Genomic DNA, 18,751 nt, shown 5'->3' on the forward strand with positions numbered 1-18,751 from the left:
AGGGTCGTTTCCACCAAAGGAACTTCGGGGTAATTTTACGAGGGCCATGGCTGTTGGTACGTGTCTCCACCGCAGGAACCGCCCCCAAAGGACAGGGCTCCAGAACATTTACAGGGGCTAAACGAGTCCCTGCCTCAGAGTAGGTCCTCAGAACGGCCCTGAAAAACTCTTGGGTGCTGATTGGATATTCTCAAGGCGGGAAGTGACGTCAACAGAAAGCGACAAAATAGCCTGCACTTTTAAAACCCAGTAGACTAACTAAACTAAACACAGGAATCACATTTTTTTTAAAAAGAGGGCATATGTACATTTCCTTGTAGGGAAGTTATTACTTGCTGTTGTGAAGAATTGGATATCATGTGATGTTGAACAGTGTTTGTACACAGATGGTGTACAGACAGAAAAAAGGTTGTGCATTAACATACAATCACTAATGAGAATATCAGGTTTAATGCTGAAACATTATATTTCATGGATGGATCAGATGTTAAAGTGTTAAACTGATCAATGTCCATACTATAGATGGGATATTTTTGTTGGAATGATTTATTAAACAGGAAGTTACAATAGCACATCTAATATTTTTATGTCATCAGTGTTACATCTTATATGTTTAATGTTTTAGAAAATACATCGTAAATAACGTGCATGTGGTTAAAGTAATGGTACATATATGTATATGATATAACTTGAGATCTCTCGTTATCGAGATCATTTTGATCTTTCAAACAAGTACACTTTATAACAATACACAAAAATGAGTCAGACTTTAACATCTTTAAAATTTTATTTAAATAAATATTAAAGCCAAATATCAGGGAATTTGTACAGAATCACGATTTCATGAAATAATTTTTCAGTTTTAAAGTTTCAGAGCAGAATAACTAGATCTTTCATTTATTACAAAAAGTAATGTAATGTCTATTTGTTTCTCTTTTTCAGTTCAAGTGGAATCAATCAGCAGGCAAACATAAAACCTCACAGCCATCAAAGAGAGAACAGGAGCACACATACTCATCATTGGTTCAAATTTGGACATTCATCTACATGCTTCATGTAGTTTTAAGAGTTACAGTAAAGTTAGGTTAAATTATTTTGATGATGATGATTTCACTTGGTGTTCACTCTTTTATTGTTATTAAAATGATGGTGTAACTTTTTTCAGGGGGCAGATATTAGACAAACATTTATGTATTTCTTGGGACTGCAGCCCATAGATGATGGGGTTGAGGCCGCCGGGAACAACATGAAACAGTATGCCTGAAATCTTCCCATATTCTCGATATTGGGGGAAACGATGAAGAATGATGATGATCATCCCACTGACGAGCATGAGCAGATACAAACACAGATGAGTGCTGCAGGTCTTCAGGGCTTTGCTGTTCAAAGTCTTGCTCTTACTAGTTAGACAGGCTGCTGCAATTTTAAAGTAAGTAACAACTATACTGCCAATAGATGATGAGAGCAGGACTACAGTGAAAGTAAGACCATAGATGTTATTGATGAACACACTCTCACAGGAGAGTTTAAACAGAGAGGCATTGTCACAGTAAGGATTCATGATCCGAGTCCTGCATCGGTTCAGCCGTATGGTTAGACCCAGCAGAATCCCAACCAACACAAAGGCCACTCCCCAGGCAGAAACAGTCAGCTTGATCACCATTTTATCAGTCATTATGGTAGTATACCTCAGTGGATTGCAGATGGCAACATATCTGTCAAAGGCCATAATCATGAGCACAGTGTGTGAAGCAGTGCCGACTATGTGTAGGATGAACGCTTGCATCACACACTCATAGTAGTGAATGAAGCGCTCAGAGGAAGGTGTCAGGATGTCTATAAGCGCCCGGGGAATGACGAACGAGCTCCCCATGACATCATTAATTGACAGGTTACAGAAGAGCAGATACATCGGCTGGTGGAGGCTTCTCTCTGTCAATATCAAGAGCACAATGCCCACATTGGTAATTAAGATAAACAGATATGTCAACAGCAGAAAGATGAAGGCCGGGTACTTGGAAATCTTGGTGACCTTTATCCCCTCTAGCTCCAGTGTGAGGCTGTTGTACGTATAGTTTTCCATCTGAACAAGTCGAGAAGAGAGGGGAAAAATCATACAAGCTGTCATGACACTGTTCCAAATCTATACATGAAACCACATAGATGGATCTAGGATTATATCTAGATACTATCAATAATATTGGTATAATAAGGTTGTTTTTAGCTACTAACAGAAGTCATAATAAAGGGCAAACTCAATATCATCATGATAGAACTTCCATTCCTCTGGATGGGACAGACTTTACTGCCTTTTAGCTGCATAGTGTTACAAGAATGTAATCTCTCAGTACAGCCATCCATTGAGCTGAAGTCAAAAAATTAAAGTAGAACAACTTGAAAGGCAAAACAATTTTTCTCATTTCATGATTTAAATTAGTATTACTGTCATGTTATTAGTATATTACTATTATATGTTTTACATATAAATAGTGCGTAAGGCATAAAAGAAAATACTTTGTTCTTGTTAAAATACAAATTATTTTAAAATTCCATATTGAGGAGTATGACAATACAAACAAAAACCTGCCGTGGCAGGTCAGTTAAAAAAATATTACCTTTCCACCTTAAGCTTATTAGTCTCGAAGCTTCATCTTTCTCTGAACAGTGTAATGATGTACGTCTCTTTTATGAACATCACTGCCCTTATGGGAGGCCTAAACATTGCCGAAGAAAACATGATGTAATGTTCAAGAAATGTAGAAATGAGTAGTGTCAACAAGCAATCACATGGACATAAACATGGAGAAGCACCTTGCTTTAAAAAAACAACAATAAGGAAGCTCTTCTTGCAACTGACAACTATAGGCTTCAACTGGTTTCATCAGACCATGACCTCCATTACACCCTGGGATGGTTTGGTGCCAAATGGGAAATGGTTGGGATGAGAGTCAGGGGTTATTGGTCAGATTTTTCAAAAATAATTAGTGAATTTATGTTTCAATCTTTACCTACTCTCATGAGCTTTTGTGTACTGACTGAAATGATGAGATCACTGAAAGTTTACTTTGGAAAGTGACTAGACTCAGCCTTACAGCCTTTGCACAACAACAAATGGAGCTCTTTGCTTCTTATTGACGGAATTGGAAAGAATTACTAAAACCACATGGATGGAAGCCTAGTTTTTGCTGACTCCAGGTATACCTGTCTTGGTTACCCAGCAGCAGGCAGTTACCATCAAAATAAATGAAAGGAATGCAGCTTGGAAGGTAATTCGATCTTAAGATGGGTGTGTCAGAGTCCATTTTTATGTGTCCTATCTTTGTGTTTTGTGGCCTTGGCGATGGTCTACAAACTGCCACCTTGTGGTGCCTTTGGCGGATGCTGAGGGAGAACCCCATACCAGCAAAGTCAAAGCTATGTCTCGATTCTCAACAGGAAGTCAAGCATGTTTTTAGTGGGTGTTGGGCTCTGCTTGGGCTGTCCCTCTTCTCCAACCCTGCTTATGCTTTTCTTGAACAGGATCTTAAGATGCAGATGAAGGGAAGAGAATGCCCAGGTTGGGACCTCAGGATCACCCTTCTGCTTTCTGCAGACCATTGTAGTTCTGTTGGCTTTATCAGATTGGGATCTCCATCATGCACTGGGGCAGTGATTATATTTAGAGAAAGACCAATTAGAACTTCAGAACTTTAATAACTTATTCCTGTCCATCAGCATGACCCTAGATTTTAATTTCAGACAATTGATCAGCTGCTGAATCCGGCCCCTCCTTGTGCCCCCGCTGAGAGTGATGTTCAGAGTGAAATCTTTTTGTCTTATTTTACTGATAAAGTCGAGTCAGTAAGATTATCTATTACCGCAAGTGCCCTTTACACTGGTGTCCTTCACCCACAACACATGTTGAGCCAGATTTCTCTTGGTACCCTACCTGAGCCTTTAGAAATGATATTTGTTCAGATATCTTTTACATATTTAAACATTTGAATTCATTTGATCAAAACACACATTTTGATGTATTGATATTAAACATTTTCACACATTCAAATACGGTGATAGACAGATACTATATATTGTAGTATATTTATATGATATGATTTATATGATATTATAGTACTTTAAGTTGTGTGTGCAATCAATAATTAAACGTTACTATTATGATTATTAACATTTATACAAATATTGCTTTTTAATTTGTTTTTATGACCGAAAACATGATCAAAATTTCAATAATTTCAGTGGTGCCATTTCATTGTACAATGACATTATAGGCCTGATTAGTGTTTGGAATGTCTGGTCATAGATACACACTTCTATTTAATCACTTCAACATTAATAATAATAATAATAATACTAATAATAATACTAATACAACTACTACTAATAAAAATAATGATAATAATGCATTTTATTTAAAGGCGCATGTCAAAGCATTTACAAGACACACATAAAACAACAACAATACATCAAACAATATAAATCAGCAAACATTGATGTGGAAGTTAGTATCATTTTACAAAGATGAAGGATAAATAAGAATGGAAAGGATTACATAGTCAATGTGAGACCAAGTATGCCACTCAGAATAAATGCATTTTCAGACAGGATTTGAAGGTGAAGACAGTCAGAAGTGTGAATGTCCGATGGGAGAGAGTTCCAAAGGCTCACACACAAATGAAAAGATATCCAACTTTCCCTCTTTAAATTCTTTAATTCATTCAATCAGTATTTTTCTCTTACATTAGAATGGCTGTCCACGTTTTTCCATAGTATTACATTTCATAATGACAAACTACGACAATGGCTTTATTTTTCTAAGATGTAAAATATTTGACAAACATTTGTGTATTTCTTTCGACTGCAGCCCATAGATGATGGGGTTAAGGCCACCAGGAACAATGTGAAAGAGAAGGCCTGAAATCTTCCAGTATTCTGCGTACTGAGGGAAGCGATGAAGAATGATGATGATCATCCCACTGAGAAGCATGAGCAGATACAAACACAGATGAGTGCTGCAGGTCTTCAGGGCTTTGCTGTTCAAAGTCTTGCTCTTACTAGTTAGACAGGATGCTGTGATTTTAGAATAAGTAAGAATCATACTGCCAATAGAGGATGAGAGCAGGACTACAGTGAAAGTAAGACCATAGATGTTATTGATGAACACACTCTCACAGGAGAGTTTAAACAGAGAGGGATTGTCACAGTAAGGATTCATGATCCGAGTCCTGCATCGGTTCAGCCGTATGGTCAGACCGAGCAGAATCCCAACCAACACAAAGGCCACTCCCCAGGCAGAAACGGTCAGCTTGATCACCATTTTATCAGTCATTATGGTAGTGTACCTCAGTGGATTGCAGATGGCAACATATCTGTCAAAGGCCATAATCATGAGCACAGTGTGTGCGTTAGTGCCAAACATGTGTGAGGTAAACGCTTGCACCACACACTCATAGTAGTGAATGAAGCGCTCAGAAGGAGGCACATGGATATCTGCAAGCGCTCGGGGAACAAGGAAAGAGCTCCCCATGATATCATTAATTGACAGGTTACAGAAGAGTAGATACATCGGCTGGTGGAGGCTTTTCTCTGTCAATATCAAAACCAAAATGCCCAAATTGGTAATTAAGATGAATACATAGGCCAAGAGCAGGAATATGAAGATGGGGTACTTGTTAGTCTTGGTAATCCTTAACCCATCGAGCTGAAGAATCAGGCTGTTGTATGTATAGTTTTCCATCTGAGCTGAACAAAAATAAAATAGAGAGGAGGAAAAAATCATGAATGATATACATACCTCAGTGAAACTGAAACTATTACAAACTTAAATTAAAAAGATAATCTTGATAATCTTGAATAGTGTGTAGTTGTTTTGCATCTCAGTAGATTAACTAACAGAAAAATAAATATAACAACAACAACAACAAAATCCCCAACCAACCCAACCTTAACTCACTTAGAAATTCTGACAACACAATGGAAACAGTTGCCATTAATTCTATAAAACACTAGTGAATGAGTGGACATGAAAGTAAAAGTAGTAAAGAATGAGTCCTTACAAAAATGGTAAATTATTGCTGCATCAACAGTGATGGTGAAGAGGAAACTCATTCTGATTTTACTTACACATTACTTGCATCTCTGAAGGTTTACAGAACTGTTATTTCTCTATCACTGATCCCATTATTCACCCCTCCATCACTGCCACCTACACTAGGAATTACACTAAAATTAGTGGACCACCAATACACACTAGAGGATAAACTGACCACATACTCTACAGTACATGTATGAATTGCAAAACGTTCACAAAAACAAAAAAGGCAGTGTTGATTTGTTTCATAACCTATCTTTTGATTTAAACTAGTTTGCTACCAAACACATTTCAGACATGCATAATCTAATAAGAATCTATCAAATAATATGGTCATTTAATCAATGGTCAAATTTTCCTTGCAAGTGTAAGGCTGAAAATTGACTCTCATAATTCTGTCCTTAAAGCAAAGCCCTGTTATAACTAGTTCTATTCCAATTACACAGTTCTGTAAGTCACTAAGTCACATGAAGAAATCAGCTAAGGAAAAAATGATGTTAGATCAGTAAGTCAATAATAACCTTTCTGTCTAATGCTACAGTCTTCGGCTCTTCTTCAGGCCTACTCTACACAATCTTTTTTATGTAAGTGTCTTTTATGAGCATGATATCCACAAGGGAAGCCTACATCATTACATTGGAAAACATTATGTAATCTAAATTAGGCTAATGAAAGATAGGGGTACATGAAAAACATTTATTTAAACTTTTTTTTAAACTTATATTCATCAGTTATATTATTCAGTATGGTGAACTCCAACATGTCTGATAATTTTCAACATTATCTCTTACTATGGGTACAGCCTTACCTAGAATATACTACAATTATACAAAAACACAAGAGCTGAGAGCAAAGTCAACATAAAATATTAACATTAGTTTGGTGAATTTCATGGGCAATCCTACTTCTACATTTTGGTAATTTAAGATTGAGTTGATCTTTCCATTTAATAATTGTTTCTTTAAAGACTAGTGATTATTTAACTATGGTTTACCAATGACCCAAACTAAATATAAAATATACAGTACCATACTGTCTTCATCCGCTCATCCAGGGTCGGGTCGCGGGGGCAGCAGCCTATGCAGGGACGCCCAGACTTCCCTCTCCCCAGTCACTTCGTCTAGCTCTTCCCGGGGGATCCCGAGGCGTTCCTCGACCCGGAGAGTGCTCTCAACCCTTTTCCAGTTGAGGACCATGGACTCGGATTTGGAGTTGCTGATTCTCATCCTGGCTGCTTCACATTCGGCGGTGAATTGATCCAGTGAGAGTTGGAGGTCACGGTCTGATGAAGTCAACAGGACCACATCATCCACAAAAAGTAGTGACCCAATCCTGAGGTCACCAAACTGGGCACCCTCCACACCCTGGCTGCGCCTAGAAATCCTTTCCATAAAGATTATGAATCGGTGACAAAGCAGCCCTGGCGGAGTCCAACCCTCACTGGAAACAAGTCCGACTTATTACCGGCAATGCGGACCAAGCTCTGACACTGATCAAACAGGGAATGGACGGCCTGTATCAGGGGTCCGATACCCTATACTCCTGGAGAACCCCCCACAGGACTCCCCGAGGGACATGGTCGAATGCCTTCTCCAAGTCCACAAAACACGTGGACTGGTTGGACAAACTCCCATGCACCCTCAAGGATCCTGCAGAGGGTGTAGAGCTGGTCCACAGTTCCATGGCCTGGACAAAAACCACACTAACCCACGTCTGGGCGAGGGACACGGAAAACCATTTCTTGTGATCATCATAAGGGTCTTGTGAGCTACCATTTGTCTGGCCCCTCTCCCCGGACCTGTTTGCCATGAGAGACCCTACTAGGGGCATAAAGCCCCCGACAACTGAGCCCCTGGCGTCATTGGGACACGCAAACCCCTCCACCACGATAAGGTAGTAGCTCAGGGAGGGGATATACAAAGTTGAATTTAATTTGGAAATCTATGACTTAAGGACTCCTTTAGGGGAGTCTCACTGAACTCACTGAAACTCACAACTCACTAAAAGCAGACCTCTGTAGATTTCTGAATTTGATACTTTGATCTTTAACTCACTCACCAAAACACTGTCCATTGATATTGATCTCTTCATGAAGTGATCTTGTGCTTTACAAGTCCCGCTCATTTGTGGTGGGGCGGGGGAGCTTGGGCCCAGTCATAGCTGCTTGCAGCTTTAATTATTATTATCGTTCCTATAAAGTAAATGCATTTTTGACAGTCTAAATGTGCCCCAAGACTCACCAAAATTTGCAATCAGTGAAAAACCCAGTGAAAACTTTGATAATTTAAGAATCACGAAAATGGGCGAGACAAAATGGCTCAATAGCGCCCCCTAGAAAATTTAAAAAATTGAGCCTGTTGACTCAGATTGACGTAGACAAATGAAATTTGGTACACATGTGTATCATGTAAGGACGCATTAAAAAGTCTCTTGGACCCATATCCTCACAAGGCAAAATGGTTCAATAGCACCCCCTAGAAAATTTACATCACCAGGCGAAGCCGCAGTTTTTGTGAAAACACTCATGTAGGCCTGGGTTTGTTACTGCAAAGTTATTGAAACACAGGTTTGAGTGTAGGTGCCACTGCAGTCATGTTACTCTCTAAAACAGTGGTGCTGAAATGACTTTTAACAGCATTGTTTGCAAATAGTTTTGAATATTATATCATTGTTTTGGACATGTTTTGATTGTGTTTGATATAGATGGCACCATAACTTCCACTGTTCTAATAGGCAGTCGACATGCTTATGTTTGCGCAAGTTTCTTAGATAGTTCTGGGCTTTGTGTTCTTTAACTGGACTGAATTGTTTTGAGGATTTCTATAAGGAAGAGGTCTTTTGCTCTTTCACAGACCTGGTGAATAAATTAAATCTCCCACCCTCTCACCTATTTAGATATTTCCATGTGAGCAATTGCGCAAAATATTTATTCTCCAATTTCCCACACCTTCCACCTAAGCAACCATAGGGTGAACTTTTACAATTCAATCCTCTACAAAGGTCTTTCATCTCAAAAATGTATAGTTCTATTCAGTCATATGATGGCCATTTGACCACCAACACAAGAGAGGCTTGGGAGCGTGAACTAGGATTGGTTTTTGATGAGTATTGGTGGGAATCTGCTCTGAAGATCATTCACAAAACATCTATTTATGCCCGTTTGACCCTGATACAGTTTAAAGTTGTATTTAGATGTCATTATTCTAAGACAAGGTTGGCACAGATTTTTCCAAATACGATAGATGTCTGTGACAGATGTGGAGGCTCACCCTGCAACCTTACACACATGCTTTTCTCCTGCCCAGCCCTGAAAAATTTCTGGCAAATGTATTTCAACACCATGTCAAAGGTATTCTCAAAAACTATTGACACTTCACCACACATTTGCATTTTTGGTCTTCCGGAAGAGTAGACCCAATATTCTACTAAAGAACAGGAAGTGATAGCTTTTACCTCCATGATTGCTAAACGCCACCTCCTTCTTAACTGGAAATCCACAACAGCTCCTTCCAGCAAACAGTGGATTAAGGAGGTTATGTCCTTTTAGAAAGTAGAGAAAATTAGATATTAAAGAAGGGGAAACTTAAACAAATTCTACAATAAATGGCAACCGTTCATGGATTTTTTTGAGACAATGTAACACCCCCCCCCCCCTTTCCCTTTTTTTTCTCTTCTCTTTTTTTTTTAGTTTACTATTGTTGTTTATCTGTTTTTCTATTCTTATGTTTGTGCAACCAAGTACATTTTTTATACAGACTATGTCTAAATACTTATATCTAAATCCATTGATGTATACGGGCACATCTAATGCTGACACCTATATGTCCTGATATGTGTGAGTGCCTTTGTTATATGTCATGTACACATCAATAAAAAATATGAAACAGGAAAAACAAATGATACTTTTCAAGAATTTCAGTGGTGCCATTTCATTGTTCCCTGTTTGTTTGTACAATGACATTATAGGTCTGATTAGTGTTTAGGATGTCTGGGCACAGATACACACTTCTATTTAATCACTTCAGCAGTGATAATAATACTACTACTACTACTACTAATAATAATAATGATAATAATGCATTTTATTTAAAGGCGCATTTAAAAATATTTACAAGATACACAAAACAACAACAGTACATCACACAATATGAATCAGCTAACATTGATGTGGAAGTTAGTATCATTTTACAAAGATGAAGGATTAATAAGAATGGAAAGGATTACATAGTCAATGTGAGACCAAGTATGCCACTCAGAATAAATGCATTTTCAGACAGAATTTGAAGGTGGAGACAGTCAGAAGTGTGAATGTCCGATGGGAGAGAGTTCCAAAGGCTCACACACAAATGAAAAGATATCCAACCTTCCCTCTTTAAATTCTTTCAATCAGTATTTTTATCTTACATTAGAATGGATGTCCACGTTTTTCCATAGTATTACATTTCATAATGACAAACTACGATAATTGCTTTATTTTCCTAAGATGTAAAATATTTGACAAACATTTGTGTATTTCTTGGGACTGCAGCCCATAGATGATGGGGTTAAGGCCACCAGGAAGAACATGAAAGAGAAGGCCTGAAATCTTCCCATATTCTGCGTACTGAGGGAAGCGATGAAGAATGATGATGATCATCCCACTGAGAAGCATGATCAGATACAAACACAGATGAGTGCTGCAGGTCTTCAGGGCTTTGCTGTTCAAAGTCTTGCTCTTACTAGTTAGACAGGCTGCTGTGATTTTAGAATAAGTAAGAATTATACTGCCAATAGAGGATGAGAGCAGGACTACAGTGAAAGTAAGACCATAGATGTTATTGATGAACACACTCTCGCAGGAGAGTTTAAACAGAGAGGCATTGTCACAGTAAGGACTCATGATCCGAGTCCTGCATCGGTTCAGCCGTAAGGTCAGACCCAGCAGAATCCCAACCAACACAAAGGCCACTCCCCAGGCAGAAACAGTCAGCTTGATCACCATTTTATCAGTCATTATGGTAGTATACCTCAGTGGATTGCAGATGGCAACATATCTGTCAAAGGCCATAATCATGAGCACAGTGTGTGCGTTAGTGCCAAACATGTGTAGGATGAACGCTTGCACCACACACTCATAGTAGTGAATGAAGCGCTCAGAAGGAGGCACATGGATATCTGCAAGCGCTCGGGGAACAAGGAAAGAGCTCCCCATGACCCCATTAATCAGCAGGTTACAGAAGAGCAGATACATCGGCTGGTGGAGACTTCTCTCTGTCAATATCAAAAGCACAATGCCCAAATTGGTAATTAACATGAATACATAGGCGAAGAGCAGGAATAAGAAGACGGGGTACTTGATAGTCTTGGTGAGAATTAACCCCTCGAGCTGAAGAGTCAGGCTGTTGTATGTATAGTTTTCCATCTGAGCTGAACAAAAACAAAATAGAGAGGAGGAAAAAATGATGAATGATATACATACCTCAGTGAAACTGAAACTATTACAAACTAAAATTCTAAACTAAAGAGGAAGTTTTTTTTGCACCTTTAAATATCAGTAGATTAACTAACAGAAAAATAAATATAACAACAACAACAACAAAATCCACAACCAACCCAACCTTAACTCACTTAGAGATTCTGACAACACAATGGAAACAGTTGCCATTAATTCTAAAACACTATTGAATGAGTGGATATGAAAGTAAAAGTGAATCCTTACAAAAATGGTAAATTATTGCTGCATCAACAGAAGTGATGCTGAAGAGGAAACTTATTCTGATTTTACTTACACATTACTTGCATCTCTGTAGGTTTACAGAACTGTTATTTCTCTATTACTGCTCCCATTATTCACCCCTCCATCACTGCCACCTACACTAGGAGTGTATCTGTTCCAGCTGAAGTTAGTGGACCACCAATACAAACCAGAGGATAAACTGACCACATACTCTACAATACATGTATGAATTCCAAAATGTTCACAAAAACAAAAAAGGCAGTGCTGATTTGTTTCATTTCCTATCTTTTCATTTAAACTAGTTTGCTACCAAACACATTTCAGACATGCATAATCTAATAAGAATAAGAATCTATCAAATAATATGGTCATTTAATCAATGGTCAAATTTTCCTTGCAAGTGTAAGGCTGAAAATTGACTCTCATAATTCTGTCCTTAAAGCAAAGCCCTGTTATAACTAGTTCTATTCCAATTACACAGTTCTGTAAGTCACAAAGTCACATGAAGAAATCAGCTAAGGAAAAAATGATGTTAGATCAGTAAGTCAATAATAACCTTTCTGTCTAATGCTACAGTCTTCGGCTCTTCTTCAGGCCTACTCTACACAATCTTTTCCATGTAAGTGTCTTTTATGAGCATGATATCCACAGAGGAAGCCTACATCATTATGTTGGAAAGCATTATGTAATCTTAATTAGGTTAATGAAAGATAGGGGTACATGAAAAACTTATTCTAGATGTCATCAGTTATATTATTTAGTATGGTTAACTCCAACATGTCTGATCATTTTCAACATTATTATACAAAAACACAAGAGCTGAGAGCAAAGTCAACATAAAATATTAACATTAGTTTGGTGAATTTCATGGGCAATCTTACTTCTACATATTGGTAATTTAAGATTGAGTTGATCTCTCCATTTAATAATTGTTTCTTTAAAGACTAGTGATTATTTAACCATGGTTTATCAATGACAAGCTAAATACCCCTCCCTGAGCTACTACCTTATCGTGGTGGAGGGGTTTGCATGTCCAAATGACCCCAGGAAATCAGTTGTTGGGGTTTTTTATGCCCCTTGTAGGGTCTCCCATGGCAAACAGGTCCGGGGGGAGGGGCCAGACAAAGGGTAGCTCAGAAGACCCTAATGACGAACACAACAAATGGTTTTCTGTGTCCCTTGCCCGGGGCCCCCGCCTGGAGCCAGGCCTGGGGGTGGGGCTTGGGGGCGAGCGCCTGGTGGCCGGGCCTTTCCCCATGGGGCCCGGCAGGGCACAGCCCGAAGAGAGGACATGGGACCCCGCTCCCACAGACTCACCACCAGTGGGAGGGGCCAAAGGGGTCGGTTGCGCTGTGAGCTGGGTGGCAGCCGAAGGCGGGGACCTTGGCGGTCCAAGCCTTGGCTGCAGAAGCTAGCTCTAGGGACGTGGAACGTCACCTCTCTGGTGGGGAAGGAGCCTGAGCTGGTGGGCGAGGTTGAGAAGTTCCGGCTAGATATAGTCGGCCTCACCTCGACGCACAGCAAGGGCTCTGGAACCAGTCTTCTCGAGAGGGGTTGGACTCTCGTCCACTCTGGAGTTTCCACTGGTGAGAGGCGCCGGGCAGGGGTGGCAATACTTATTGCCCCCTGGCTTGGTGCATGTATGTTGGAGTTTACCCCGGTAGATGAGAGGGTAGCCTCCCTCCGCCTTCGGGTGGGGGGACGGATCCTGACTGTTGTTTGTGCCTATGGTCCAAACATGGACTTCAACGCTCACATTGGCAGCGACAGTGAGACTTGGAGGGGTGTGATTGGGAGGAACGGCCTCCCTGACCTGAACCCGAGCTGTGTTCTGTTATTAGACTTCTGTGCTTGTCACAGATTGTCCATAACGAACACCATGTTCAAGCATAAGGGTGTCCATATGTGCACTTGGCACCAGGACACCCTAGGCCGCAGTTCTATGATTGTCTTTGTAGTCGTGTCGTCGGACTTGCGGCCGCATGTCTTGGACACTCGGGTGAAGAGAGGGGCGGAGATGTCAACTGATCACCACCTGGTGGTGAGTTGGCTACGATGATGGGGCAGGATGCCGGTCAGACCTGGCAGACCCAAATATATTGTGAGGGTCTGCTGGGAACGTCTGGCAGAGTCTCCTATCAGAGACCGTTTCAACTCCCCCCTCCGGTAGAGCTTCAACCATGTACCGGGGGAGGTGGGGGACATTGAGTCCGAGTGGGCCATGTTCCGTGCCTCCATTGTTAAGGCGGCTGACCGGAGCTGTGGCCACAAGGTGGTCGGTGCCTTTCGTGGCGGCAATCCCCGAACCTGCTGTTGGACACTGCCGGTGAGGGATGCCGTCAAGCTGAAGGAGTCCTGTAGGGCCTTTTTGGCCTGTGGGACTCCGGAGGCAGCAGGCAGGTACTGGCAGGCCAAGCGGAGTGCAGCTGCGGCGGTTGCTCAGGCAAAAACCCGGACATGGGAGGAGTTCGGCAAGGCCATGGAAAAAGACTTCCGGATGGCTTCGAAGAGATTCTGGACCATCATCCGGCATCTCAGGAGGGGGAAGCAGTGCGCCGTCAACACTGTGAATGGTGGGGACGGTGCGCTGCTGACCTCGACTTGGGACGTTGTGGATTGGTGGAAGGAATACTTCGAAGACCTCCTCAATCCCACCAACACGCCTTCTGGTAAGGAAGCAGGGCCTGGGGCCTCGGGTGCGGGTTCTCCTGTTTCTGGGGCTGAGTCAAAAAGCTCCTCGGTGGCAGGGCCCCGGGGTTGGACGAGATTCGCCCTGAGTTCCTGAAGGCCCTGGATGTTGTGGGTCATGGTTGACACGACTCTGCAGCATAGCGTGTACATCGGGGGCAGTGCCTCTGGATTGGCAGACTGGGGTGATGGTCCCTCTTTTTAAGAAGGGGGACCGGAGGGTGTGTTCCAACTATAAGTGGATCACACTCCTCAGCCTCCCTGGTAAGCTCTATTTGGGGGTGCTGGAGAGGAGGGTCCATCGGATAGTCGATCCTCAGATTCAGGAGGACCAGTGTGGTTTTTGTCCAGGCCGTGGAGCTGTGGACCAGCTCTACACCCTCTGCAGGATCCTTGAGGGTGCGTGGGAGTTTGCCCAACCAGTCCACATGTGTTTTGTGGACTTGGCGAAGGCAACCCTAACCCTAACCCTAACCCCCTGATATGAGCTGTCCATTTCCTGTATGACCGGTAATAAGTCGGACTTGTTTCTGGTGAGGGTTGGACTCCACCAGGGCCGCCCTTTGTCACCGATCCTGTTCATAATCTTTATGGACAGGATTTCTAGGTGCAGCCAGGGTGCGGAGGGGGTCCGGTTTGGTGACCTCAGGACTAGCTCACTGCTTTTTGCGGATGATGTGGTCCTGTTGGCTTCATCAGACCGTGACCTCCAACTCTCACTGGATCGATTCGCAGCCGAGTGTGAAGCGGCTGGGATGAGAATCAGCACCTCCAAATCCGAGTCCATGGTCCTCAACTGGAAAAGGAATGCACTCTCCAGGTCGGGAATGAGATCCTTCCCCAAGTGGAGGAGTTCGAGTACCTCGGTGTCTTGTTCACGATTGAGGGAAGGATGGAGCGTGAGATCGACAGGCAGATCGGTGCGGCGTCTGCAGTAATGCGGACTCTGCACAGATCCGTTGTGGTGAAGAGAGAGCTGGAACGAAAGGCGAAGCTCTCGATTTACCAGTCGATCTTCGTTCCTACCCTCACCTATGGTCATGAGCTTTGGGTAGTGAACGAAAGAACAAGATCGTGGGTACAGGCGGCCGAAATGAGCTTCCTCCATAGGGTGGCTGGGCTCTCCCTTACAGATAGGGTGAGAAGCTCGGGCATCTAATTAGGATGCCTTCCAGACGCCTCCCTGGTGAGGTGTTCAGGGCATGTCCCACCGGTAGGAGACTCAGGACATGCTGGAGAGACTATGTCTCTCGGCTGGCCTGGGAACGCCTCGGGATCCCCCGGGAAGAGCTGGATGAAGTGGCTGGAGAGAGGGAAGTCTGGGCTTCCCTGCTTAGGCTGCTGCCCCCGCGACCCAACCCCGGATAAGAGGAAGAGGACGATAACGGTAATGGTAACAAACTAAATATAAAATATATCAAAGTTGAATTTAATTTGGAAATCTATGACTTAAGGACTCCTTTAGTGGAGTCTCACTGAAATCACTGAAACTCGCAACTCACTAAAAGCAGACCTCTGCAGATTTCTGAATTTGATACTTTGATCTTTAACTCGCTCACCAAAACACTGTCCATTGATGTTGATCTCTTCATGAGGCTATCTTGTGCTTTACACATGTAGTCAACATTTGTTTAACAATTAAATAAGTCTGATGAATAAATTCCAAACATTGAGGGTTCAGTTGAATTGCTCTTTGCCACCATTATCCATTGGGTGATAGGCAGTGCTATGAGACTTGGCTACATCAGACAGCTCTAACAATTCAGACAATACTTCTCTCTCAAAGCTGGCTCCATGATCTCTGTGAATATGATCAGGGAAACCATAGACCACAACTTTCTAGTAATCTACTTGGTAGTCTGCTTCCTGCATTGGAAGGCCTGGGCCACCTTTATTATGTGGTCAGTCACAACAAGTCTATCCACAGGGTGCTTGTTTCTGTCCTCTCTGACCAGAAGTCAATGCAAACAAGCTGCATTAATTATCTTTGCACTAAATGTTACCTGATTTATATTGTTTGATGTACAGTTGTTGTGTTATATGTGTCTTGTAAGCTGTCCTTGAGTGCTTTGAAAGTCGCCTTTTAAATAAAATGCATTATTATTATTATTTTTACACATTCAAATATGGTGATAGACAGCTACTATATCTTGTAGTATATTTATTTGATATGATTTATATCATATTATAGTACTTGAAATTTTGAGCTACAACTGCAAAGCGTGTGCAATCAATAATTAAACGTCACTATTATAATTATTATCATTTATACAAATATTGCTTTTTAATTCGTTTTTATGACCGAAAACATGATCAAATCATCAAAAACAATTGATACTTTTCAAGAATTTCAGTGGTGCCATTTCATTGTTCCCTGTTTGCTTGTATAATGACAATATAGGTCTGATTAGTGTTTGAGATGTCTGGTCACAGATACACACTTCTATTTAATCACTTCAACAATGATAATAATAACAATAATAATAATGATAATAATGATAATAATGCATTTTATTTAAAGGCGCATGTCAAAGCATTTACAAGACACACATAAAACAACAACAGTACATCAAACAATATAAATCAGCAAACATTGATGTGGAAGTTAGTATCATTTTACAAAGATGAAGGACAAATAAGAATGGAAAGGATTACATAGTCAGTGTGAGACAAAGTATGCCACTAAAACAACAATAAATGCATTTTCAGACAGGATTTGAAGGTGGAGACAGTCAGAAGTGTGAATGTCCGATGGGAGAGAGTTCCAAAAGCTCACACAAAAATGAAAAGATATCCAACTTTCCCTCTTTAAATTCTTTAATTCTTTCAATCAGTATTTTTGTCTTGCATTAGAATGGATGTCCAATTTTTTCCATAGTATTACATTTTATAATGACGAACTACAATAATGGCTTTATTTTTCTAAGATGTAAAATATTTGACAAACATTTGTGTATTTCTTGGGACTGCAGCCCATAGATGATGGGGTTAAGGCCACCAGGAACAATGTGGAAGAGAAGGCCTGAAATCTTCCAGTATTCTGCGTACTGAGGGAAGCGATGAAGAATGATGATGATCATCCCACTGAGAAGCATGAGCAGATACAAACACAGATGAGTGCTGCAGGTCTTCAGGGCTTTGTTGTTCAAAGACTTGCTCTTACTAGTTAGACAGGATGCTGTGATTTTAGAATAAGTAAGAATCATACTGCCAATAGAGGATGAGAGCAGGACTACAGTGAAAGTAAGACCATAGATGTTATTGATGAACACACTCTCACAGGAGAGTTTAAACAGAGAGGGATTGTCACAGTAAGGATTCATGATCCGAGTCCTGCATCGGTTTAGCCGTATGGTCAGACCCAGCAGAATCCCAACCAACACAAAGCCCACTCCCCAGGCAGAAACAGTCAGCTTGATCACCATTTTATCAGTCATTATGGTAGTATACCTCAGTGGATTGCAGATGGCAACATACCTGTCAAAGGCCATAATCATGAGCACAGTGTGTGCGTTAGTGCCAAACATGTGTATGAAGAACGCTTGTATCACACATTCATAGTAGTGAATGAAGCGCTCAGAAGGAGGCACTTGGATGTCTGCAAGCAACCGGGGAACGATGAAAGAGCTCCCCATGACATCATTAACCGACAGGTTACAGAAGAGCAAATACATCGGCTGGTGGAGGCTTCTCTCTGTCCAAATCAGAAGCACAATGCCCACATTGGTAATTAAGATGAATACATAGGCCAAAAGCAGGAATATGAAGACGGGGTACTTGTTAGTCTTGGTGATCCTTAACCCCTCGAGCTGAAGAGTCAGGCTGTTGTATGTATAGTTTTCCATCTGAGCTGAACAAAAACAAAATAGAGAGGAGGAAAAAATCATGAATGATATACATACCGCAGTGAAACTGAAACTATTACAAACTAAAATTCTAAATTAAAGAGGAAGATATAGAATTTCAGATCATAATCTTGAATAGTGTGGAGTTTTTTTTACATTTTTAAATCAACAACAACAAAATCCCCAACCAACCCAACCTTAACTCACTTAGAAATTCTGACAACACAATGGAAACAGTTGCCATTAATTCTATAAAACACTAGTGAATGAGTGGACATGAAAGTAAAAGTAGTGAAGAATGAGTCCTTACAAAAATGGTAAATTATTGCTGCATCAATAGAAGTGATGCTGAAGAGGAAACTCATTCACAATACTTATTTCTCTATCACTGCTACCATTATTCACCCCTCCATC

At 41.1% G+C, this 18,751-nt stretch overlaps 4 protein-coding genes across 4 annotated transcripts; all 4 read right to left on the reverse strand.

Annotated features, from left to right (window-relative positions):
- Nucleotides 1-1,138: 1,138 nt before the first annotated feature.
- LOC128371752 (olfactory receptor 146-like) lies at nucleotides 1,139-2,086 on the reverse strand. Its single transcript, XM_053332131.1, has one exon. It carries the CDS (start codon nucleotides 2,081-2,083, stop codon nucleotides 1,139-1,141), a length of 945 nt encoding a protein of 314 aa, XP_053188106.1. The 5' UTR covers nucleotides 2,084-2,086.
- Nucleotides 2,087-3,313: 1,227 nt separating this feature from the next.
- On the reverse strand, nucleotides 3,314-5,734 carry LOC128371753 (putative olfactory receptor 52L2). The gene is made up of 3 exons (XM_053332132.1): nucleotides 5,383-5,734; nucleotides 4,837-5,253; nucleotides 3,314-3,381 (listed from the first exon to the last, which is right to left on the reverse strand). The coding sequence occupies exons 1-3, from the start codon at nucleotides 5,732-5,734 to the stop codon at nucleotides 3,314-3,316; spliced, it is 837 nt and encodes a 278-aa protein (XP_053188107.1).
- A 1,400-nt stretch (nucleotides 5,735-7,134) lies between these two features.
- Nucleotides 7,135-11,489, reverse strand: LOC128371754 (putative olfactory receptor 52L2). The gene is made up of 3 exons (XM_053332133.1): nucleotides 11,136-11,489; nucleotides 10,592-11,006; nucleotides 7,135-7,322 (listed from the first exon to the last, which is right to left on the reverse strand). The coding sequence occupies exons 1-3, from the start codon at nucleotides 11,487-11,489 to the stop codon at nucleotides 7,135-7,137; spliced, it is 957 nt and encodes a 318-aa protein (XP_053188108.1).
- Nucleotides 11,490-17,392: 5,903 nt separating this feature from the next.
- Nucleotides 17,393-18,337, reverse strand: LOC128371755 (putative olfactory receptor 52L2). The gene is made up of 2 exons (XM_053332134.1): nucleotides 17,984-18,337; nucleotides 17,393-17,854 (listed from the first exon to the last, which is right to left on the reverse strand). The coding sequence occupies exons 1-2, from the start codon at nucleotides 18,335-18,337 to the stop codon at nucleotides 17,393-17,395; spliced, it is 816 nt and encodes a 271-aa protein (XP_053188109.1).
- Nucleotides 18,338-18,751: the final 414 nt, after the last annotated feature.

The sequence above is a fragment of the Scomber japonicus genome, chromosome 13 (genome assembly GCF_027409825.1).
Source record: "Scomber japonicus isolate fScoJap1 chromosome 13, fScoJap1.pri, whole genome shotgun sequence".
Classification (NCBI taxonomy): Eukaryota; Metazoa; Chordata; class Actinopteri; order Scombriformes; family Scombridae; genus Scomber; species Scomber japonicus.

What these genes read in the sequence shown, in the direction of transcription:
- LOC128371755 (XM_053332134.1), bottom strand. Translation starts at nt 18,337, where the DNA reads ATGGAAAACTATACATACAACAGCCTGACTCTTCAGCTCGAGGGGTTA. An exon ending in CACACACTGTGCTCATGATT is followed by an intron (nt 17,855 to 17,983) that starts ATGGCCTTTGAC and finishes GGGATTCTGCTG; the next exon opens with GGTCTGACCATACGGCTAAA.
- LOC128371752 (XM_053332131.1), bottom strand. Translation starts at nt 2,083, where the DNA reads ATGGAAAACTATACGTACAACAGCCTCACACTGGAGCTAGAGGGGATA.
- LOC128371754 (XM_053332133.1), bottom strand. Translation starts at nt 11,489, where the DNA reads ATGGAAAACTATACATACAACAGCCTGACTCTTCAGCTCGAGGGGTTA. An exon ending in CACACACTGTGCTCATGATT is followed by an intron (nt 11,007 to 11,135) that starts ATGGCCTTTGAC and finishes GGGATTCTGCTG; the next exon opens with GGTCTGACCTTACGGCTGAA. An exon ending in GTCCCAAGAAATACACAAAT is followed by an intron (nt 7,323 to 10,591) that starts GTTTGTCAAATA and finishes CCGAATGTGAAG; the next exon opens with CAGCCAGGATGAGAATCAGC.
- LOC128371753 (XM_053332132.1), bottom strand. Translation starts at nt 5,734, where the DNA reads ATGGAAAACTATACATACAACAGCCTGATTCTTCAGCTCGATGGGTTA. An exon ending in CGCACACACTGTGCTCATGA is followed by an intron (nt 5,254 to 5,382) that starts TTATGGCCTTTG and finishes TTGGGATTCTGC; the next exon opens with TCGGTCTGACCATACGGCTG. An exon ending in GTCGAAAGAAATACACAAAT is followed by an intron (nt 3,382 to 4,836) that starts GTTTGTCAAATA and finishes GTTCTCCCTCAG; the next exon opens with CATCCGCCAAAGGCACCACA.